General features: G+C 36.8%; 2 protein-coding genes across 2 annotated transcripts; one reads left to right on the plus strand and one right to left on the minus strand.

Annotated features, from left to right (window-relative positions):
- Positions 1-1,618: 1,618 nt before the first annotated feature.
- On the minus strand, positions 1,619-12,608 carry cd68 (CD68 molecule). Its single transcript, XM_042401549.1, has 6 exons — positions 12,461-12,608; positions 10,334-10,788; positions 9,751-9,870; positions 7,391-7,460; positions 6,459-6,626; positions 1,619-4,846 (listed from the first exon to the last, which is right to left on the minus strand). Exons 1-6 carry the CDS (start codon positions 12,507-12,509, stop codon positions 4,707-4,709), a joined length of 1,002 nt encoding a protein of 333 aa, XP_042257483.1. The 5' UTR covers positions 12,510-12,608; the 3' UTR covers positions 1,619-4,706.
- Positions 12,609-16,437: 3,829 nt separating this feature from the next.
- ing2 (inhibitor of growth family, member 2) lies at positions 16,438-21,328 on the plus strand. The gene is made up of 2 exons (XM_042400958.1): positions 16,438-16,723; positions 19,945-21,328. Exons 1-2 carry the CDS (start codon positions 16,579-16,581, stop codon positions 20,643-20,645), a joined length of 846 nt encoding a protein of 281 aa, XP_042256892.1. The 5' UTR covers positions 16,438-16,578; the 3' UTR covers positions 20,646-21,328.
- Positions 21,329-25,226: the final 3,898 nt, after the last annotated feature.

Here is a 25,226-nt window from a genome sequence, read left to right on the forward strand (position 1 = left end):
TTTTAAATTCATGTTAGTATCATAGTAGGACAATATACATCCATCTGAGGTGATTTAATGAACTCTACATATGTTTTTAATGTTTTTTATTCACATTGACAAATTATTAATTACAGTTTAAACCACGCAAAAGGGCACAACAGTTACACTTACTTTAGATCCCCCTGTTTAACATTAATAAACAGTATATAAAGAGTTAATAAATGGTTTACAACACACAATCATGTAGTTGTCAGCAGATGTAAGTTTGTATAAACAGATAATGAATGACAATATAGTAAAACACAGTTGTGATAATACAAAATATGTCTTCATAGAAGTGTTGACATATACTGTACATTAATACACACTTAAATATGTATTTTTTATCTGCTTATAATGACTTTATAGGGTGTTATAAACCATTTATTAAATGTTAATATACTGCTTAAAAATGCTAAACACAGGTAAAGTGCTGCCAGTGTAACAAATCATTTATTTACTAGAGCTTCTATATTAACCCTTTCACACATAGTGGTCACTACAGTGGACAGCTATTTAAAAGCCGTTTTCTTAGATATGCATGGGGTTTTAATGGTATAGTTGCACATCAGCCACCACAGTGAACGCTAGTGTGTCATCCCATACGCTGCCATCCACTGGCCAGCCTTTGTAAGTGCAACATAAATTTCTCAAAACCAAGATGGCCGCCGGCCGGCCGGAAACGCTCAGCAGCTCAGGAATATGTTCCCAATCCTTCCATGGTAGTAGACACTTGCAGGTATATAAAATTTTGTAACATCAAGTAACAACCAAGGAGTAATACAATTGTTAAAATTTCCACAAGTACAAGGGCAAATGTGACTCCAGTGAAGACAAGAACTTACTTTATAAAGCATGACAAATAGGGAAATTGTACTTTGTGTTCCACTTACTCACACATTCCCTTATTTACGTATAAAGTGTCAAATTTGCCTCTGAAATGTAGCTGAGTGGAAGAATGAAGTAGAGTAAAATGGAAACACTGACATCACTGAGATATAATTACCTTAAACCTTTACTTAAAGAACCCTCCAAAAATACTCTGCTTTGACGAATGATTTGTGTCTGATATTTTTTCACAGAAAATTTCAATTACTTGATTAAAAATTCTTAAAATGGCATCTCTTCCTGCTCCCTCATTAAAATCCACAATGTATGAATATGCAAATGTTGTTCATTTCAGAAGTTTTCCTGCTGGACACAAGATGTCTCCTACTACTGTAAAGTCCATTCTTAGTGTTTGTGTACTGGAGGATTCAAGATTCCACATCACACTTGTGTAAGTTGAATATTGCACCACGATTGGCTTCTAAACTAGTTGTGATGTCACAAATCAATCAAGTACACGCCTTAAACTCACATTTAAACGTTCTTCTTTCAGCAGATGAATGTGAAAACCGCTTTCTAATGTCAAATTCTGCACATACATCATTGTGCACAGTGAAGCTCATTCAATGGAAGGAACGAGGAGAAAAAAAAAATTTGACTGGAGGGGGACTTTAAGTACAGTACTTGAGTCACATATTTCATGATCTTAATATTGACAGCTAAAGATAAATCACACTGCTGTGGAGGCTGCCGATCAAAGAGACAGACATTTAGAAATATATCGGTCTTTATTGGCACAAGAGGTTAACAACAGGTATAAGTGCTCACACACTGTGGATAACTGTACATACAGTGAGGTCCTTCATTTCTATCCACTTGCCAGACTTCACAGCATCACCTGGTGGACACGATGTGGAACTACAGCTGTGAGCAGCAGGTCTGATCCTTGATGAATTCAATGAGTCTTTAACTGCACAGTTCTCTAACTACTACAGAACAGTTATTCAGGAACATTTACACTGAGATGGGTTGGAATCAATCAATCAGTGACCTACGTTTTACTCATAACATCGCATCCAGACAGCCAACCCCCTGCCATGCCATACTGACTATTATTAAAGCTAAGTTTGGCCTACTTTTCAGAAAACTTTAAGGGCCAGTTCACACACATTAAACTTCCCTCTTGTGGTATCTCTTCATGCAGATAGTTTTAGGTTTATTTGTCCAGGTTTTGAGATATCCGTCTCTGAGATTTCTGCTGCTATCTCAATACAATGGAGGTGAATGAAATTCAGTTTGTGACGCTCACATCACTGAAAAATGACATTTTAAAGACTCATTGGACAACAGCTTGTCTTTCCAGAAACAATGTCCTGGTTACTCTGGATAATCTACCAAACGGTTTTATCGGAACTACTTTCTACAGAAGAAATAGTCCCTATGAAAACTGTTGGTAGCTGAGTCTGTGAATTACTGAGTAATCTATGGGCCTTTTCCTATCTTTATTAAAGAGCGTAGTCTTTCAATTTGAGAGCATGATTTACTGATTTCACGTTCAGATTTTGTAATTCTTTCTCTTAAAACCCTGCCCTCGCACTTAATAGCCCCTGCTTTGCTTAGAATCGCTCTGCTTCTATTGCAAACTGTATGCTTGCACTCAGATTTATTGTTGCTTGCACAGATTCCCCACTTTATCCCTTTACCCCGCTTTAGCCCTTCTCCTCGCACTCTGACTCATGAAACATCTACTATCAGATTTCTGTACTTTTCTCGGATATTTTGTGCAACAACCCTGTTAAAATTCCCCAACCAATAGAAGGCCAGGAGGCAGGGATCATGTCATTGGTCAACACTACACCTGGCCTTCGATTGGTTGGGGGATTTAGGGTTGTTGCACAAAAAATCTGAGAGCAGAGCAGAAATCTGAGAGCAGACGTTTCAGCAGCCTGAGTGCGAGGAGAAGGGCTGAAGCTGAAGCTGGAGCAGGAAATCTGTGCAAGCAACAATAAATCTGAGTGCAAGCACACAGTTTGAGCAGAAGCAGGGCAAATCTAACTGCAAGTAGGGGCTAGTTGAGTGCAAGGGCAGAGTTTTGAGGGAAAGAATTACAAAATCTGAACCGTGAAATCAATAAATTATTCTTTCAAATTGAAGGACCACGCTCTTGAATAAAGATAGGAAAAAACCTTGACGTGAGATTGTTTACTCAACAGCATTCTGTTTATTTATTATTCTCACTCTGTCATTGTCAGTTCAGCATATAGAGATATAAGGTATTACAGTGTGTTAGGGTAGACTTGGTGGTGGAGAGATAGACTCATGAGATGTAATGAATGTATAACCCATTAGAAATCAAATCAGGTTGAGACTACACTCATAGCCGGCTCACATGAACAGTATGTCCCATCTATGAATACAAAGCATCAGCTACATATAGCATGAAAAAAAGCAATCAGTGCAATTAATGTTGACCAGGTAGAACTATGATCCCTTAAAAACATCCTCCTAATTTCCCTTTTTAAATTTGTACACTCTGTATAATTACTTGTAAAGTTAGTGATTGGATTACTTCCCTTGTCTGCATCGGAAACAGTAAAAATAAATCCTCAATCTGACAGAATACAAAAGATGATTGGATTCTTTAAAAAACAAAAGAATGACAAAATATTAAAAACATCATGCTTAAACAATGAAGCAAAATTAAAATGAATATATTTGTAGAAACAAGCTGCGTATAGTTTTGATAGAAGATATAGTAAAATCTGACTGCTATTTATTTTACTTAAAACGTTTTATGTGGGGTTAGACAGATATTTGAAGCCAATATTTGGGGGAAGAATAATGCAAACTGATTCTAATGAGACATTTTGGTCAGTTTATATGTAAGTATTACATTAAGATGTCAGCCTGTATGATGTGTCATTACTAGTATTGTCATTTTTTTCAGGTGCAAATATAGAAATACTGTTTCAGAGGCTTGTCCACCGTGGTAAGAATAACATTCTGGTGGGCAAATGCTTGAAATGTGTAATTCTTTAGCATGAAAATGGACATTGAAAGACTAAATGTCAGCATAAAACAATGGCTATTGGCATGATACATTTAAAAAACCTCTATGTATGGAGACTGCAGTGTGCCACTGGAAGAATTATACATAATCTATTATAAATTGATAAACTCAAAGTAAAAGAGTAAAGTGTAATCCAATTATGATTGGCCAGACAATTGCCGACACATAATAGCTGGCCAATCAGTGATCTGCCATCTGGTCTGTGGGCTGGATTTAGGGTTTAACTTTTAGGTGGCAAACTGCTTTGATGTCTTTACAAATTACAGAGAGAAGTGTTGTTAAATTCAAATGATCACAACTGCAAATGTTCAAGCAGGAAACCAATTAATTGTGAGACTGAATAAAAAAGGTAAGCATATGTAAATGAGATTTAAAAAAGTAACATTTAAATGCCTTTTAAAAATAATTTTTTGGAATTCATTTTAAAATGTAAATATTAATTCAGAATGTAAATACACAATAAAAGGATTAATCTGCAAACTAAATGGTCTTTTGATTATATTTTTTTCACTTAGGGGCTAATTTTGTGCTTTTTAAAATGATAAATTTACTAGTTCATTATAATAAAACATTGTAAAAGCCTACAATTATTCCAATGGCACACTGTAGCCTCCATATATAGAAACCTCTGGTTAAAATACTATCAATATTAGTAAGATTGGTAAACCAAGACATAAAAGGACAGAAAAATGGCAGGTTAGGCTTCAGTGGAAGTGCCCTTTAACCCCTGAGAAAAATCACAGCCTCACTGATTTTGGCATATAATAACAGTGACCTCTGGGTGACTTTACAGAGACTGGTAGCCATCAGCCCTCTTCCTGCGGCCCAGCAGGTAGGCCACCACCACAATGACAATGAGCACCAGCAACGTCACTCCCACTGCAATGGCAACGCGGTAATCTGGTCGGTCAGCAGCACAGTGGTCAGCTGGAAAAACATACGATACACACATATCAGATTTACTTCTGACAACCAGGTGAATCATGGACCTCTATTCAGTAAACCCTATGTAACAAATTACTACTACACAAAAACAACACAATACAAAATTTAAGATATTCATATCTTCAGAAATTCATTTATTTTTTAATAATTAATAAGATGTTCAAATTAAGAAGTGCAAACGTCAGTAAAATCAATGGAATCATCAACCACTAGCTTCACTTGAAAGCTGACTTAGGAAGGGTTTATTTACCAAGTATGGAAGTCTATGGTTGCCAATATTAAAAATGAAATAATTTATTCAAGCTGAATCTTCATTTTCTATCTGTGCTTGTATGATGTATGACAAAAGTTTACATAACTATAAATAATATATATTCAAATACTACTACTACTACTACTACTACTACTACTAATAATAATAATAATAATTTACATAACTCAATTTTCATTTTCATGTTTGAAAATGCATAATTATTACTAAATGAAAACTGAAATGAAATTAATTCCATCTAAAAAATATCTTTTTGGTTAAAAATAAACTAAAATCAAGTTCAAGTCCAATATTCAATATCCCATATGAGAATGAAAAGTCCATTTTACATACAATGTCATTATCATCATGGCAGTACAATGAAAAAAGTTATGTTTTCATTTTTCGCAGAAATTATGCATTTTCAAAAAATCTGATATGTGCTGCCCCTCAGCAGCTTCCAGAAAGCTGGCCAATCAGAACAGAGTGGGCTCATTGGGAGGCGGGCTTTAAAGAGACACGAGTTAAGACTGCCTGTTAGAGAAAGAGACTGAACTGAGTTTTTTGAACTGTGAATCACGCAAAGCTACTCTAGTGGAGTCCAAAAATAAAAATTTAGAGCTGGACAATAGCATAATAGGTCCTCTTTAAGCACTTTTGCGTGTAAAAGTGCTATATAAATAAAGCTATTATTATTATCATTATTATTATTATTGTTATTATTAGTGTTGACTGTTCTGATGGTTTCACACTTATTAGGTATATATAAGTCATATAATATGTCCAGTTCTGAACATGATGCTGCTTTCTTCTGCTATTGCTGCTCATGCGAAAACCAGCTGACAATTGTTCATATTAAACATTGGCCATTTATAAAATCATAACCAATATGATGATATTCAAGTGGTAGAGGTAGCTTAGGGATTTGAACCTTGAACCTTATTCGAGTACTGTACTTGTGTACAATTCTTAGGCACTCGTACTCTACTTAAGTCTTTTTATTTTATGCTACTTTATATTTCTACTCCACTACATTCATTATACTTTAAAAATATATATATATATATATTGTACTTCTTACTCCACTACATTTATTTGAGAGCTATGTTAGGGTTTTACATACAAAACATATGATTGGTTTATAAAATATGATGCATTGCAAGGGGCCATTCTCCATGACACGTACTTTAAATACATTTAGCTGATAATACCTCTGTACTTTTGCTTAAATATATTTTTAATAGAAAGCACATACATGTTTTAATGAGAAGCTCTCACAAAGCCAAAAATGCTCCCTGATTGATTTTTCTTCAGAATAAATAAATGCCATTTGAGGACACTTACGATTGCCAAAATCATTATTGGTCAGATTGAAGGCCTGCATCCTGTCTTGGTTGACATCCAGGTACAGTCCATTGCCCATGTAAATGGATTCAGCCCTGCAGGAGTAGGAGCGTCCGACCTTTGCAGCGAAGAGATGCACTGACGAGTTTTTGGCATTGTACTCCTTAACTGCAACAGAGAAGCAAAGCAAAGCTCAAGTCTGCTTAGAACATAATGACAATTCCCATAAAAACAAATGTAGATTGTCAGATATGGAACAAAACTTGTTAAACTGAATAGCACTGAAATAGGCTGGATATTACTGGCAACACATGCTTAACAGTAATTCCACAGATTGTGTCTATACATAGTTGAACACACAAACAAGGAAGTTGACTCTAAAATGCTCCTTGTCTATGTTAATATTTGCCAGTCTTGTGCAACACCCACTGCAGCTGAAATATCAGTGCCAATGCAGTGACCCAATAAGAAGAGTCTAAAGTTTAATCAGTAACACCTTACTTTGAGTCCCCATATTTAGCGTTTAAAAGCAGTATGTAACCATTTAATAAATGTTTTTTAACACTATAATGTAGTTATAAGTAAGATATAAAGACATTTTAAGTGTTTATTAATGTGCAGTATTTGTCTCCTATGGAGACATATTTCATATTATTTCAACTGTGTTTTACTATATTGTTATTCAATATCTGATTATGTGTGCCCACAGGAGGAGTTATAGCTATTGACCAATACACTAACAAACAGTTACATCTGCTTATTACAGTACTACATTGTGGTGTGTAATGAAACATGTATTAACTGTTGATATACTGCTTATAAATGCCAAAAAGGGGTAGATAAAATTAAAGTGTTACTGTTTAATCAATAAAATAGTAGTACACGATATATGTAGAGACAAGAATAAAAGTAAGTAAGTATTTCTGACTTACGGTCTTTGCTTAAGGGGTAGGACAGGGTGAAAGACAACTCATCAACGTAGGCCGTATTTTCAGAAGCACTCTGAGGAAATAAAGTAAAATACAGGGTAAAAGACAAATCATCAACGTAGGCCGTATTTTCAGCAGTACTCTGAGGAAATAAAGTAAAATACAGGGTGAAAGACAAATCATCAACGTAGGCCGTGTTTTCAGCAGTACTCTGAGGAAATAAAGTAAAATAGGACAGGCTTTCACTAAGGTAGTCATCCAATGGAATTGAGTAATTCAAGGTGACGATTCAGCATTTTAACGTCACTAGACACAGTAGTGTAATTAAATGTGAGTTACTGTTCTTAATTCATTGTCCATGGAATAATGTGATGGGGAATTTACTGGAATCCTTTTCATCACAAACAGAGATTGTTTTAGGCAGCTGTTGTTTCAGCACGTCTACAGCTAAAAACAGACAGAACTTGTCTGTCTGGTCAACCAACCGTTTTATTATAGTATTAACCCTTTACCACTCACAGCTCTTTCGTGTTTCTAAAATGGTTTTCATATAGTTTGACATTATTTGTTCACACTAGGGTTTCGATAGCTGGTTTCAAGTTGATATGTTAGTTTTGTTAAACTCCTTTAGTTAGCTATAAAGCAGCGCAGCATTTATTAGTTCTCCAAATGTCAAATTGATTTTCACTTTTCAACTATAAGGTTGTAACCTTAGAGCAAAATCTTTCTCACCAGTATGTTGAGCAATTCACTCCAAACATCTTTATAAGTATGGAATTTTTTTTTAATTTATAGGTTTTTTTATTTAATATTCATGATTTTAGTGTCCTTTAACAAACACAATTCCCCACAAGCTCAAGCCAAACCAACATTTATGATGAGCTATTATGTGTACTGCAGCACTGGTAGAACTTAATGGGAGCTGTAGTTTTTGGGTTTTTTTTACAATTTAATTGTTGTTTAACTGTGTTAAAATCCCAAATGTTTCATGCTAATAGCCAGTGATGTAGTAGATGCTCATTTGTCTTAGAATATTGATAGAATACCCAAAAAACACGTTTCAATTCCCAAAAAATGAAAAAAACGAACTATCAATCATATTGCGTTGGCTTTACAGAAGCTAATGGAACAGTGCCAACCCGGACAGGATGTCAAGACTTTAGCTCTCAATACAGATCAAATCTGAGGTTGCTTACCAGTATAGATCCAGTCGGTCTGTCTGGAGAACTAACCTTTACTGTATTGTTATTGATTCCTAGCTCACAAGCAGAGGCTAAAATACAGAACAACAGATACTGGCTAGTAGTTACATGTAAGCATTTCCATTACTTGCTTTGCTAAATTATCTTGCTAGCAAGTTAGTTAGCTGACAAAGTCAAGAACCAAGTGATTGTTCAGGTAAACTGAGTTTATGCTTTTCAACCTATGAGGAAACAGTCGTTTTCATTGTATTATTAAACTAGATTTAAAGGACTTTCATTTTACCAGACTTTACTACTACTTCTACTTGTAAAATAACTAAATGGATCAACACACAATGTACAACAATATTTTTCAGGTATCCTGTTTGCTAAAATGGTTCTTAAATATTTCAACCAATAGCGGCCAGCCAATAGAAGGCGCACGCAACACCACACCAAAGCTTTATTCAGAGTCAGTAAGATTAAGAAATTATTTTTAATTATTTTTTTACATTACTATATTAGCAGATAATGTTTTTACTTTTTAGGCCTTATCTTACTTCATGTGAAGTAATACAGTCCTAACCCTATTTCAGAAATGTTTCTTTAAAAGATCTCCATGACTTCACCACCTGTTGTTGTTGGGAGATTTGTGTTGCATTTGCTAAAATACAGTGTTAGATAAAGATAAGGCACATGTTCTTGTTAGTTAACTGTATCTGTAACTAGGTTTTGTTGTTGACAATGATACATTGATGTTATGCTTCCTTGAAAATTCTCGAATTCTCAATTCTCTCTCTGTTCGGGAGTGTCCCTTACAAATCTAACAATAACTGAATCACACAAGCATTGTGCAGTGAGGCAGTGTGATACAGTTTTGTCTGTCACATGCTGTATGGCCAGGCTTGTCAACTAACCATACTTCCCTTTTTTAACAATTCTTCACTGATTCCACTTCCTATATGAAGTTACCAGTCAAACAATTTGTTATTCATCAAGAGACTGACTGGGACAATTGTGTTAATGTCACAGAACTAAAAATGGTTACTCAAGAATTTGAGCAAAATTCCAAATCAGTGTGAGCAGGTCAAAGATGCATGTCCTGTCCTTACTTTCTTTATCACCACATGCACTCATCATTACAATGCCATATTTGAGACAAATCTAGGGAAACAAAAGTACCTTGTTGAACATGAAGGTGATATGGCCTTCCTTGAAGACGAGGGTAAGGTTGGCCTTTTTTTCTCCACAAGATCCGTCTGCTTTGGTCAACGCTGGCTGAACAATGAAGGTTCCATTGGCCTGAAAGATGAACAGAGAGAAAACAGGCAATTAGATGGCCACCTTGTATCAGAATGATCCAGTAGATACCATGGCAGCCACATTGTTTCTTAAGAGAAACAATATTGCTCTGTCATGCAGGATTAGCAATTGTCTCATGACACAAAGATGACACACATTTAACCTACTGCAGTCATTAGACACACTGCATTGAGGAAATAAAAACTTGCATGAAAACTTTTTTCTCAATTCCTGAAAACAGATTGCTGACGATCGCATTGCCAAAAGCTGAGCCAGGGGCTTGTGCTGAAAGTTCTATACATGCTGACATATTCTGTGATTCATATATGAAAAAAAATTGGCCAGAGAGATGATAGCCTTGAATTGTCCTTATAAATCCATAAATGCAGTTTTTAAGATTAGAATCTGATGATCTATCTTTGTAGGGGCTCTTGTTGTGTCTATTGTGACTAATGAAGTGTACCTTTGGTGTTGCCAGCCGAATCTGCACTGCCATCTGAGCCATCAGGCAAACTTTCTTGTCTTTTGTCAGGTTGTACTTTCCTTCAGTCAAGTTGGCAGGAGGAGTAGGTGTAGGGGTTGTAGTAGGCTTGGGGGTGGTAGTTGTAGGCTTGGTGGTGGAAGTTGTAGGCTTGGCGGTGGTAGTTTTAGGCTTGGCGGTGGTAGTTGTAGGCTTGGGGGTGGTAGTTGTAGGCTTGGCGGTGGTAGTTTTAGGCTTGGGGGTGGTAGTTGTAGGCTTGGGGGTGGGAGTTGTAGACTTGGCTGTGGTAGTTGTAGGCTTGGGGGTGGGGGTGGAGGTGTTTGTCTGGGTAGTTGTAGCACCAGGAGTGGAAGCTGGAGGACTGTTCACAAACTCACCCGGAGCGGACATGGTTGCAGAGGGTTTGGACCTCTTTTCATTTTCAGCCAATGATAGCGCTTCAGTTAACAAGACAGAGAAGGAGAAACAAAGCCATTTGAATATTCATACATATACCACTTCCCAACTCAAGAATATTCTACTTAAAGCTGCATTGACTTGTTATTTTTGGCCACTTGGGGGCAGCTGAACAAGCTGAAGACACAACATATATCATCACCTTATGAAGTCAAAAAACAGTTGTCTTCTAGCAGTCACGAAGCAACATTAGCATTCATTTTTTTGTGTCCACCTGGTGAATTTAAGTCCAATATTCACTCTCCTTTTAGTTCTGTCTTAGTCTCCATTAACTCACGAGGAAATATCTTTCTCTTTAGCTGCTAAATGCTTCACTATGTTCACCAGCTATTTGCTAACTGTGTCTGTCTGCTGTTTGGTGCTGGATGGGTAGTGTACAGTGGGTTTATCAGAGCTTTTTCACTTAAAACATCTGTCTGCTGCTGCTGGAAATTAAGTTGATAAGAGCTGAAACCAAAACAATGAGCTAAAAGAAGCTAAAAAGCTCTGTAGAACTGTGGGGAACAGCAGATTTGGTAATAATTATCTGGGGGTTCATCACCATAATTGACCTCTATCACATTATACATAGTCATTTGATCCACTGCTAATATAAAAAATACTGATTAGTGCAGCTTTAATGTTGGTTGTCTAGCAGCTTTAGACCATTAATCAAAAATTAAAATTAGCTGTTAGACTTAGCCTGACTGCTTTGCATGCCAACTGATGTCATCATATTTATTGAAGCACAGAGTCCACAGCACATTTATGATGCTTGTGATGTGTGTTCAGTGCACAGTTTATCTGCAGGTCCAGGCAGTGGTTACTGAAATGTCCTAATTTAGGATTCAGATAGAAAAGGTGACTGGGTTTTAAACACAGATGGTGGACTTGAAAAGTGTTGCGTTAGCACTTTTGTGTTACTGATTGTGCTCAGCTTGAGCTTGACAAATGGACAAGTGATTTTAAGCAGTGATAAATGAGTAAATACAACCTATGACCTCCACTCAGTGGTCAGCATTAGGTAAACAACTGCCAGAGTGAACAGAAATGTGTAATATATTTTTTTTAAAGACAATGTGATTTAACATCTAATTTAGAGTAATTAGTAATACCTAATTGCACTTAAATATTCTTTGAAAACTTGATTGTACATCCCAATAAAGACAAGAAAACTTGCTTAATTGGCGTATAAATGTCAGAAAATGTCGAATATCCACTGCTGATTTCAACACCGAGATTTGGAGTTGAACACAAGTTGCAGATTCATCCTGTCCTCTAAAAAACATCCCTCCCCAGCAGACATGTGACTCAAGTGCAACACTATCGAAAGACTGCGGAAATTTCTGTTCCCTAAACAATCCAGGAAGTCACAGAGAGGTCGTATAAAACATCTGTTAATTTTCACTGCACAAAAAAACATGCAAAATTCGCTCCATAACCCAAGTAAGGCAGCAATAATCTAACATAAAGGCTGCATAAAATAAGCTATAACACTGTAGTTTTGACATATGTCACAACGTGAAGCAACACAAGCGACAACACTCCGTTGTGTTATAAAACAATTAGTAATGTACTGGAGCAAAGCTGGACAAAGTCCTTCGCTAACTTGCTAAAAACACCTCACAGCTTGTTTTTGTTTTTACAGAGTCGTCGAAATTGAAAGCGACTTACCTGAGACAGCACAGCAGGCCATGAAAATGAACACAACAGCCTTGTTCATGGTGACAGGTGTTGACTGACTGACGGTTACTGGTTCACAGCTGCACTTCTCTGCAGTGACGCTCAATTGTGCATCGAACGCGCTGAGTCTCCGCTGATAAACAAACTGCTACGTCAAGCTGCTGAAGGTACAGAGAAAGTGACCGGAAGTTATCAGAGTTTCATTTAAAAAAAAAAGAAAAGTATCACTAATTTTCAAAAACACAACTGCCACAAGTACCAGTACAACAATACAACAAACAATAATACAACAATAGCAAATTAGCATATTAACCCACCTATTATGTTGAGAATCAATCTGACCCATTTTTACTCTTGAGTTGTCTGAAATAGTGGTTACTGATTCTTTTCCTGCCTGAAATTCTTTGACTTTTCCTCATTTCTTTTTTTTTTTTTTTTTTAATTTCTTTTTTTATTTCTTTCTTTACTGAATTTGTGTCTGCGGGTCAATTTGATCCGGAGGCTTTCATGTAGGTAAATAGTTGCACAGACACAAAATAAAAATGTGTCTTTGATGTATATTGTTGGTTTTATTCTGTTGACTGGTTGGCTCAACCAATCAGATTGGTTGACACTCAGGTCGGCATAACCTGCTGTCGAGTGTAGGGAGGTGTGTGTATCGGCTCCTCTGTTAGCCTCTGTGACCTATAGTTACCCATAACACCCTGCTGTTTTTAGATTTGCATAGACATATAACTTGTATCTCTGCAGGAGCATAATTACTCAACAAGACAGTGAAATCAGCAGCATGTGTGTACAGAGCAGGAAATACATGTACAGTTAGCAAACATTTAGATTGTGCTCATCATGTGGAGGATGATAAAAAAAAAGTGAGGGGATTGATAAACATGATGACATCATATCTATAGTGAGTGTGAGTGGACTTGCCTTTACAAAATATAAGAAAATATGGGACTAATAAAGAAAGTGAGCACCCCTGTGACATGTCAGTATAAGAATTGTGAGAATGTAATGTGTTTGTATGAAAGGAAAAAGTAATAGTTGTTAAAAAATAATGTATACATCGAATGATTTCTTTTTTTTGTATCATTTGACAAACTATAATGACATTTTTATTGATGTCAATTGATTATTTGCCTGTTTGTGAGGGTATTCAAACAGTGTGAGTCAGTTTGAAACATAACATAATGGATTTTTTTTTCAACATAACTGGAGTGTAAAGAACAAATAATGCTTTATTGAAAAATTATGTTGAGACTTAATGTATTAGATGCAAAATACTATCATATTTGACAAAAAAAATGTATGCAACTGACAGATTCAGTCATTTTATCGTCAATATGACTTCACTCAAGCAATGCAAAGGACAGGCCCACTTTGTTATGGAGTACAGATCATTGAGTGTTTGATAAGGTAGGCATTAATCCTTTAAGGAGCATGATTTGTATTCATTTTGATATCATCTTTCTTATGTAAAATTTGAAATTTTGACCATGGTCAGCGCTGGCTCATATGGTCATCAAAAACATTTGGATTTCACATCTTTCTATTTCAAACGTGACTTTTAGATTTTATGGCCAAATGGGAATTTTAACTTATGAGCAGCGTTAGACGAGTAGGAGGATGAGAACAGACTACATTGAAGGTAACCGATGTGGTGCATGAGAGTAAAAAAGCATTAATATAAACTGAAATAAACAGTCATGTCATTCTAAGGGACACAGCAGCACTTTTCAATTGTAATTATATTTTGAAAGCAGTAACCGGAAGCGCTAGTGTTGATAGTGCAAGCGATTCTATTGACTTTACTGATTGGTATCATTGCTACGGAAACGAAACCGATGTGAAGCAACGATCTGCCTAAAACTGGACAAAAGGTTCAATGCTATTTTCCACCATATTGAAACGAAACCTGTACCAAGCTGGATTCACGCGGTCTGAACTGTACCCGTTCATACATTCGATTCTCTGTGATTCTCTGTGATTTAGTACTACATTATGTTCAAACCTCAACTATCTCAACTTACATTTTTACTGAGGACAGTAACCTCTAGCTCCTCTCTATATTGCATAAGAACACAGACTTTTAACAAAATGCAATAAAGAAAGCCGGCTCACTGACACAGCATAATTCTGTCTTAGTTAACTCTCATGAGGCATTAGAATACTAATAGAAACAGTACTAATAGGCCTAGAGGGAGTAGTAGTAGCCTAATTGTAATTTTGATTGTAGTAATAGTGGTAGTATTAGTGATTTTAGTAGTTGTAACAGTATTAGTAATGGTAGTGGTAGTTGTGATAGTAGTAGTAGTTATAGCAGTAGTGGTAGTAGTACAGTCATAATAGTAATAGTACTATAGTACTAGTGGTAGTTAGCTTAGTAGTAGTATTAGTGGTTATAGCAGTGGTAGTAGTAGTTATAGTCATAGTAGTAATAGTACCACTGTACTGGTAATAGTAGGCTTAGTAGTAGTAATAGTGGTAGATTTTGCAGTAGTTGTAGCATCAGTAATAGTTACAGCAATAGTCAGAGTTGTAGCAGTAATAATATTTCTGATAACAGTGGTGTTATGTTAGTAACAGTACACAGAAAAGAATTAATCAATAACCAGAATACTGACTATATTGGCAGACTTCATGTTTTATGACTATATGTGACCTAAAGAAGGAAACTGACTATCACACAGTCAGGCGTGTTCTCACCTAAACCTCGTGACCAAATGTACAGCAGCTGCTTTAGGAGTTCTTTGAATTTAGTCAAATACGTGTCCTTTTAGTTTCATTCTTCGTTGCTTTCTTTTGTCTTGTGGTTTAGTTGTTGCAGTATTTACTGCAGATCCATTAAATCCAAATTTCAAATGTCACTATGATATCCATAACATATATATATTTAAACATTTTGAGGACTAATTGGAACAATGAAAACTAACAATGTTTTACATTAATTTGATTTATTAATAGAAGTAAGTTACCATATTCACCTCAGCAACCACAGTAAACCCGCATAGTGTGCATCTAATGCAAGCTGTCGTAGAGTACTACTCAGCCTGTGAAGCTGGCAGCTTTGTTAAGTCTGATAAACTAACCAGATGATGTCACAGGGTTGTCTTAATTTGAGTTTAGAGAAATTTATATCCAAAAGCCTGCTTAAGACAAATGGGGACGTTCTTATTATCATATTTTTATTTCAAGGTTCAGTCTGTGTTCAAAACATAATCATGATGGCAGCCAACACTTTAAAATAGAGAATTGGAACAGTTATTATGTATTGATGTGAAGAGTTTATGCATCAAAGCTGAAGACTTTACTGTTCGCTGCTGTCTTTTATTGAATCAAAGTTGAGGCTTTTGATTAATATCTTACACTGCACTGTAATTTTCATTCTCCTGTTTTATCTCTTATTCTGTCTAGTTTTTTTTTTTTTTTTAACCATTTTTAATTGTATTTCAATGTCTTTTTATGTTGTCTTGTGTTGCTTTTACATTTTGTCTTGATGCCTTTTATGTTTTATGTAAAGCACTTTGAATTACCTTGTTGTTGAAATGTGCTATACAAATAAACTTTCTTTGCCTTACAGTAATAATATATGTAAACATTGCTGTAAAACAGGTTTAGATTTTAAAGTCTGATTATGAAACACAAACATTTTTATAGATTATAAAGATTTATATCATTTCTTAAACTATGTGAATAACCTCAAGTTAGTATGGTAAAAAAAAAAAGACAACTTTTGAAGTTTTTAAGTTTTGCTGATGCACTGCTCTAATATTTAATAAAAACAAGGTCAAATGGTCTCCGTCTAAACTATGGCAGCACTGTGTTTTCGGTTTCCCCATCGGTTTAATTTCCCGGGAAAATGTTATGATAATGAGGTAACTCTCTGCCAATCCTGATGCTCAAAAACCAACTGGCCCCGCCCTCGATGACGACGAACGAGAGGAAACTGTACAATACCATAAAAGGAAAATACTCCCGCATGCGCAGTAGATTGAGTTTTGTTTGAAGTGAACTGCCCTACAAGCTGCAAAGTCGCTAAGCAATTGATTTTAACAGTATATTTCTCACATTTCCTCCGTGTTGTTTTAGTGCCTCTATGCATCGTAGAGACGATGTTAGGCCATCACTATCCAAATGCCGACAAGTCGCAACAACTGGTCAACTATGTGGAGGATTATCTGGAATGTGTGGAGTCCCTGCCTTTGGACATACAAAGAAATGTTTCTTTGCTTCGGGAAATTGATGCAAAGTATCAAGGTATTGTATTTACATCTTTTTAATCTTTAATTCCATCTGTGTGTTGTAATGTGGCAAACATTAGCGGTGTCTGAGAGGGCGTGCTGAAATGGTGGAGCAGGCGCCAGCCTTGTCTTCCCATTTTATAAAAACCGAGCGCCCCTTGCTCGTATCTACTTCGATAAACAGTAATGTGACCCGCTGAAATGTGGATAATTACACTGATGAGCCATGTGTTCAATAAACAAGTCAGCCGTCCGTCAGTTAGCATAACCCGGACACACTCCGTCCTGTTTTGTGTGTGGCACCAAACTCAACTCGAAAATCTTGAAATTTGATATTTCTTTCTCTCGGCACACGCACATATACTGAATAACTTTGTCCAAGATATGCTCTGAATACGCTGTGTCCAATGGCAAATTCGGCATTAATGTAATGCAAAAAATAGCACTGTGTAATAATAAAATCTCAACTTTTTCAATTGGTACATGCTGCCGCCCACCACGGTGTTTCCGCGGCTTATTATTATGGGAAAACCAGGAAAAACAATGAACAAACTCAGAAATGTATTTAAAATAAACACTGCTTGTTGTATTGAATGGATGCCGAACGCAAGAACGCAGCATAAATATTTGTAAATATCATAAATCGTGTTGATTGAGGTGTGAACGTTTGCCTGAAGACTATGGTTACTACACACCGTCGTTTTTTCAATGAAAGCTGGTGTTTCATTCTGCATACGAAAGAATGCTGGTTAACAGTTCATTTTCGCCTTGTTTGTGAAACAGATAGATGCAATATGTTGCTGATATCCCCATTATTAATGACACTTGAGCATGCTGGCGTTTGTTAACAAAAGCCCACAGTACAGGAAAACAATCCTCATTGTTGCTTTATGTTGACGCAGGGTGAGCAGCGGCTAAACCAGCCTTCGTTACCAATACGTTCAACGACACCGTCGACAGATAATGTGACACACACTGACAGAGTTAACGACGTTTTCGCCTTAAATTGTTTTTAAGCGAGATTGTACGACTGCTTAACCACTGTTCTCCTCGAGTGTGAACTGCAGAGCCGGAGAGCTCCTCTTCTAGGCAACCCCCTTCAATATTACTGCCGTCATTTCCTGGAGGCAGGAACTCACTGCGGTTCAGCCCTCCTCCTCCAGGCTGTAACTGCTGCAAACAACATGTCCAACTTCAGTTTCACTTCAGTTGAAGTTGTCTACACTTGACTTGAGGGAAGATTTAAATGGAATTCAACCCGGCTTTTAAATAAAAGTATGAATATAATCCCTAGTCAAAAAGTCCTACAAGACTTTCATCTTTTCCAATAGAATCCTTAAGGATACCCACAATTTTTTAAAAATCCTATAGGAATTCCATAGGAAAAAGTTTTTAGGATTTTCTCAGTCCTATTGGAAATCTGTTTTTTTTCTGCTAGATCCAATAAAATCCCTTAGGATTCCTATACATTCTAAACATCCTATAAGACTTTTTATCCCCTTTTATTAGAAAAAAAAGTTTGGTTCTTGTAGGATTTTCTCAGTCCTAATGGAAATCTGTTTTTTCTATTGGATCTTATATATATTTCAAACATCTTACAAGACTTTCATTCATTTTTTTTTAGTTTTACAAGAATTACCAATAGGAATCTTATTTCTCATTTAAAATCTTACTTTAATCAAGACCACACTTGGTTCCAGTGATCAGAATTAAAGATATGAACAGACTATAAGTGTTTCCGTCATCTTTGATCAGATGCATGTGGTGGTTGTAAATAACTGTGAACCAAATTTAAGGCATATTCATAAAAACTTTGGAATATAGTCTGTCTTTGGTTTGGCCTGTTAAGGATTAAGCTGTTAAATATATTCATTCTTATCACGACCATGCTGTTTAAAAGATTCAGTATCAGCAGTTTGGTTGAATGATTATTACAATTTAATGTTCAAAATAAAATTAGAATACATCTATGGCTGTTATGTTCAACAACTATTTCAACAGCTGAACTAGTCTTATGTTGCTGTTATTACCTTAAGCAGCGTTCACATGAATAAACGCATTCAATGAGTAGTTCACCTTTTTGAAAAATGAGTTTATTTGCTTTCTTTCGGAGAATGAGATGAGAGGATTGATACCACTCCTGTGTCTGTGTGTTAAGAAGATGAACATGGTTAGGCCTAGCTTAGCATAAAGAGTAGAAGCAGGGGGGTTGCGCGATGGAATTATTTGACATACAACAGTGTATCTATACGCCCACTACGTCTGTGCAGCGCCTCATAGTGCTTTGGCTATTCACCAAAAAATAGTTCCAGAGTGTAAACCTCCTAAAACAAAACTGTCATTTTTACATTTCTGTTTGTGTAGAAATTAAGCAAAAATGGCACAATGTGTTAATGAGCTTTAGAGGTGTTGGTAGGTGTATTTTTGAACTTTGGACAGAGCCTGGCTAGCGGTTTCCCCCTGCTTCCAGTTTTTATCATTTACAAAATGAACATCATGCTTTATTAACGAAAACTTGAAACAAGTGATTGAGACCATAAACTCATTAGGAAAGTGTTTACTGGGGTGATAAATCAAGTGAGCAGTAGGGTCATTTTCTCATAGACTTTCATACAATTGGACTTCTTTTTGGAACCAAAAGAGTCGCCCTCTGCTGGAATGAAGGTTTAAGTCACTTCTGCATTGGCTTCGCTTTTCAAACCCAGAGCTTCCTGCTTGGTCTTTATGCTAAGCTAGGCTAACCACATCTGGATTGCAGCTCATCTCATTCTCAGAAAAAAAGTGAATAAGCAGGTTTTCAAAAATGTTGAGCTATTACTTTAAAAGCGACACCAAAGCTGTTGACACAACCAACAAACCATACAGTCTCCCTTTGTTTTAATATGTTGTATTCTGTTAGCTTTTAATTGCCCACTGGCTATCTTTGACCCTGGTAAACTTGTGATATAAACTCATGATCAACGTACAAGCCTTAAAGCTGGAGTGCGGGACTTTTACATATAAATGAATGTCCGTTACATTCCTCTGCTGGCTGAGCTAGCTAACTTCCGATTTAGCCCTTTGCTAACTTGACTATTTAACTATTTACTCTCACTGCCAGAAGAGGGAGACAGAAGTTCCACACTCCAGGTTTAAATCAAATGAATAAAACAAAACAAACAAAAAAAACCTCCAATCATCCACCGCACTTTCATTAATTTGTGGAAACCTCTCCTTGTCTTTGTATCCTACTTGCAGAGGTGCTGAAGGAGGTGGATGAAGTATTTGAGAAGTACAAAGGTGAGCAAGATGCAGCTCAGAGAAAGCGCCTGCAGATCCAGCTGCAGCGGGCACTCATTATCAGCCAGGAGCTGGGCGACGAGAAGATCCACGTGGTGACCCAGATGACGGAGCTGGTGGAGAATCGCTCCCGCCAAATGGACTCCCACTCCCTGTGCCTCCAGGAACCCGGCGAGTCTGAGCGGCTCACTACAGAGCGGCGCTCCAACGTCCAAGAGTCCCCAGCTCCTGAACGCACCTCAGCCCGCCGCCCACGACGCCAACGCAACAGCGAGAGTCGTGACTCCAGCCACCCATCAGCCAACGGCTCTCTAGTAGACGACCCTGTGGAGGAACTCTCCCTACCTCCGCCCCGAGAGAAGAAATCCAAATCTGCGAAGAAGAAGAAGCGCAAGGCCAAACAGGAACGAGACGCCTCACCAGTCGACTTTGCAATCGACCCCAATGAGCCCACCTACTGTCTCTGCGAGCAAGTGTCTTATGGTGAGATGATCGGCTGCGACAATGACCAGTGCCCCATCGAGTGGTTCCACTTTTCCTGTGTGGGGCTGACCTACAAGCCCAAGGGCAAGTGGTACTGCCCCAAATGCAGAGGGGACAATGAAAAGACCATGGACAAAAGCCTAGACAAGAACAGAAAAGACCGCCGGTCCAGGTAGTGACCTGTCTTCAGTCACCCCTTGCTCATCTGGAAGATGTATTCATTCAGCCTGAGGGTTAAGACTATAAGATGTAGATGATAACAGTACACGTGATGTTGTAAGAGCACAATCGAACATTAGTAGCAGCGTTTATTATTAATCAAGGACAAGTTGTGATTGAACTTGTGCTGTTACATCACTGATTGTTCCCACTGGCTATAACTGTACTGTAGTCTCTAGGGAGTCCAGCTGCTGCAAGAATCATCAGCCTGAAGCTGCCATCCTCATGAAGTTATTTGCTTTTTGTGAGATTTTTCTTTTTGACTTATGACAACAAATGAAAGCATCTTTTGGTTTACTGTCACTTTTCATTCTGGACAAGGCCCTATTAAAAGAATAAGGTATTCCTGCTAATGGTCATTATTTTCTTGTTTTGGCCAAAACAAGCCGTTTTTCCTTCATTTCATTTTCAAACTTCTGAATTGTTCTGAATTATTTGAAATCAGTGTCTGTCTCTATACAATAATGGCTTGTAGAGAATATCCGTTCACATGTACAATGTTTGTAAGAGATTGATATTTAATTGAGGAGATGATTATTGATGGGGCACTGGACTTTGTGTTTGTGGACTTAATGTTTTCACTGGTTCACTATTGTGTATATTTCTTTTTATATTCATTAAAACAAAGTATAGTCACTCAGTTACTATTCGGTTTTCTCTTCTTCACTCTCAACTGTTTTAAGCTCTGAAGGCCTGTGACTCTTGCTACAACAAAGTTTCTATTCAAGTCTGCCATTAGCCAAGATTTAGCCAACAAACCATACAACCTAATTAATTCATTAGCCAATTAATAAATATTAGCAAAGATTCTTTACCAACAAACATCAGTGTTCTTTTTTTAGCTCTGCTAAAATGTTGGTTTAATACTTTCAGTCCAGAATGAAATATCTCCATAATGTTTTGATAGATCGCCATGAAGGTGTCACAGACATTCTCAGTCCCTATACGAGGGATTTGGTGATTCAGACTTAACATACATACTTGAGACACACTTTGAAGTGAATGGGAAGGTGTGTCTAAACTTTTGACTGGTACTGTGTAATGTACAGTGGTGGAAGAAGTAGTCAGGTCCCATACTTAAGTAAAAGTAGCAATACCACAATGTAAAAATACGCCAATACAAGTAAAAGTCCTGCATTTAAAAACCTTGTTAAAGCACAGAAGTATTATCAGCTAGATTAACTTAAAATATTGAAAGTAAAAGTACTGGTTTTGTAGAAATTCTACAACCGTGACTGATATATTAAATATGTTTAATAAAGTACACCATGTGAGACACTTAGAGGCAATATGTGTCTTTGGTGGAAATGCTAACAACTCAGACATCTGAAACATGAACACTGATTTCATAGAAGAGCTCACAAAACAAAAAGGTTGGGAATTACTGGTTTAATCTTAACGATGCAGTATAATTTATAAACTTATTTTATTTAAAATTTTAACCTGAAAAGTAACTAGTTATTAAAGCTGTCAAATAAATGGAGTGGAATAGAAGTATAAAGTAGCATCAAATAGAAATACTCAAAGTACAACAAGGCTACCTCAAAATTGTATTGTAAAAGAACAGTACTAGAGTGAACATACTTTGTTACATTCCACCACCATAATATATTTATCAAGTCAAAGGTTCCACTTGTCCACCACTTCGGTTTATGACAGGACAGGACACTAATGACTGAATTCCCATCAGCTGTACTAAAATATTAATGCTAATGTGATGTAAACACTAATAGTCATATTGTCATGCTAACATTAGCATATTACCCTGTTAAATGTTATACGGTTCACACAATGTTACACCAGTTAGCATGTTATTGTTTAGTCCTTCAGTTACCAGGAGGCAAATGTGAATGTTAGCATGCTAATGTTAGCTCAATCATCATACAGCTTAGACTGATTAATTTAGTCACATAGAGTCAATGTAGAGCGACAGTCTGAACCGTCCTTAACTGGCTACTGACTACTTTGATTTAGGTAACAATATGAACATTTCTTCTGCATGACACCACCAATAGAACAAACTTTACCGTTTATGCCTAGTAAGGAGCTTTCTCTTCATCTTTCATGCATCCACCAATTTTGTTTTTTAGCATGAAAGAATACAGTAGGCCAAGGATACTTTCACTCCCCACAATTTCATTCCTGTTAGCACAGCTCTTACCAGCATTAAATCCCATAGGGCACTCCAATGAACCCCTAGTAATGTACATAGTAATGATTTAAACTCAAGTAGACAATAGTTGTTCTCACCAATGTCAACCAATAAGTTCCCCAGCTAGGTTTCTATTAATTCCATAAGCATTTGAGTTTTTAGGCTTGAGAGGTGATTATACAGAAATGATTAAGCATGTCATTCATGAATTTTGGAGCTTCGTAAGTGCATATTGGCTATGAGCCTAAGAAACTGAATTGCAGTAGGCTTGACATTACATTGTCCAAAAGTCTCTAAGTTGCCTCCAAGTAATGCTTTGAGTTTAACCATTTCCCATGTACATTTACTTGTTTGTTGCAACAACTGCAATAAATCCTACCCTCATGAAGGTTATAATGTTTTGCTTTTGATAAAACTATGCTGTTGACTCAACTTTATGGTCTATCAGGTTGTTTGCTAGGCCGATCCTTAATTTATTGTTCTGTTGAACTGTACTGCATTATACTGGAAGGTGATTCAATATTCACTCTACTGATATAAAAAAATATGTCTTTGTGCTGTAGCCAGTGAATCATGGAGTAGCTAACTTCCTAAATGGCCTACAACAAAATTTATTGCTGTATATGACTAAGTATTGTTCCCTCAGATCCAGTTAAATTGGTGTCTGCACACTATCGGCACAGTGAAGAAACCATCTGTTGACATTTATTAAAATTCATGTATGTATAGACATGTCTCTCTCCTTCCAGTTGAAACAAAATTACTCAACAAAACCGTCTCAAAAGTCACATTTCTAAAATTATACACCCAGATCAGACTGGGTTTGTTCTCAATCAACATATATATTTCAACATGAGAAGACTGTTCAATATTATGTACAGTCATGCCTATAGCATGGAAGACTCAGTTGTAATTTCCCCTGATACCGAAAAGGCTTTTGACCAAATTGAACCGCCTTTTATGCTGTCCGTCTTAGCTAAATTTGGTTTCAGTTAATCACTTATTAATTGGATAAGGTTTATTTATAAAGTGCCCCACAGCTTCTGTTGTTGCAAACCAAAATATATCAAATCCCTTTTGAATATATAGAGGTACACGCCCATCGGCTATCCAGCTGATGATTTAGCCTCTGGTGGCAAGGCTCAGTATTTCGGGGGTTCCGTGTAGCAAGTGGATATCCGGATAACGGATATATGGGCCAAGACTTCCCCTTCTGTGTGCCAGGTTGTTGTTTACAGTCTGATTAGCAACTTGAGACGGTCCAGACATCATTTCGGCTAATCTCTATAAACAGATATATGCATATGAATGCAGATAAATTAAGAAAAAAGCTAATAAAAAGCCAAATCTTCGTCAGACAATAGTCGATGGGTTCTGAGACTACACTTTGGCCAATGCATTCTGTCCTCTTTTGCTCTCCACACGGACTGTTTACCTGCATGCAACCAAAGCCTGCTCAAATGTGACTGGTCAATACTACTTGGACTACAAACGGAAACCAGAACGCTTCTGGGACCAAAATCTTGTCCTGTTGCCTAAAGATTCTGCATTCATATGCAGATAGCTGTTTATAGAAATTGATTTCACCGTTTATCTTTGCTTGAGTGCTAGAACGCCTGGCTTCACATATACACTTAAGTCCTGAGTTACATCTAATAACACATCAGGGTACTTCACATAAGATCTCAGTCTATGCCTATGATGTAATTTTATTAATTTTGGATCCTAAAGCTATATCTATAAACAATTTGACTCATTCTCAGGGTTTAGGATAAATTGGATAAAGGGTGAACTAATGCCTTTATCATGACTGGTAGACAAGGCATTCCTGAAGACAATCCCATTTAAGATTGTCTTAGATAAATTCACAAGTTTGGGTATTATAGCTACAAGAAAACTGGGCCAGCTATTGGGATAAGAAAATGAAACAATTGGAGAACAATATACATTTTTTGGAACACCTTGCCTATCTTAATGGTGGGACACATTAATGCCATCAAAATGGTAGCATTGCCAAGGGTCTATGTTTTTATACATTTTTCAGTCAGTTCCAGTGAGCATCCCTCAGTCTTACTTCAAGAAGCTAGACTCTGTTGTGTCATCTCTCATTTGGTCTGGTAAAGTACCTAGAATTTCTAGGTAGTATTTAAGTAAAGGTAAGAGTGAGGGTGGATTTGGTCTTCCCCAGTCTAAATTGTACTATCCAGCTGTCCATTTAAACATTTTCTCTTTCTGGTGTGGTTGCCAGAAAGTAACCTGGCAGTAACCTGGAAGAAATGCCTGCACAACTCTGTTAGCAGTTTACAGTTTGTATCCAAAATATATGAAAAAGAAATATATGTAAATGTAATAATTACACCCAACATGCACTGCAATATTACTCGGG

This window comes from Thunnus maccoyii, chromosome 22 (assembly GCF_910596095.1).
Source record: "Thunnus maccoyii chromosome 22, fThuMac1.1, whole genome shotgun sequence".
Classification (NCBI taxonomy): domain Eukaryota; kingdom Metazoa; phylum Chordata; class Actinopteri; order Scombriformes; family Scombridae; genus Thunnus; species Thunnus maccoyii.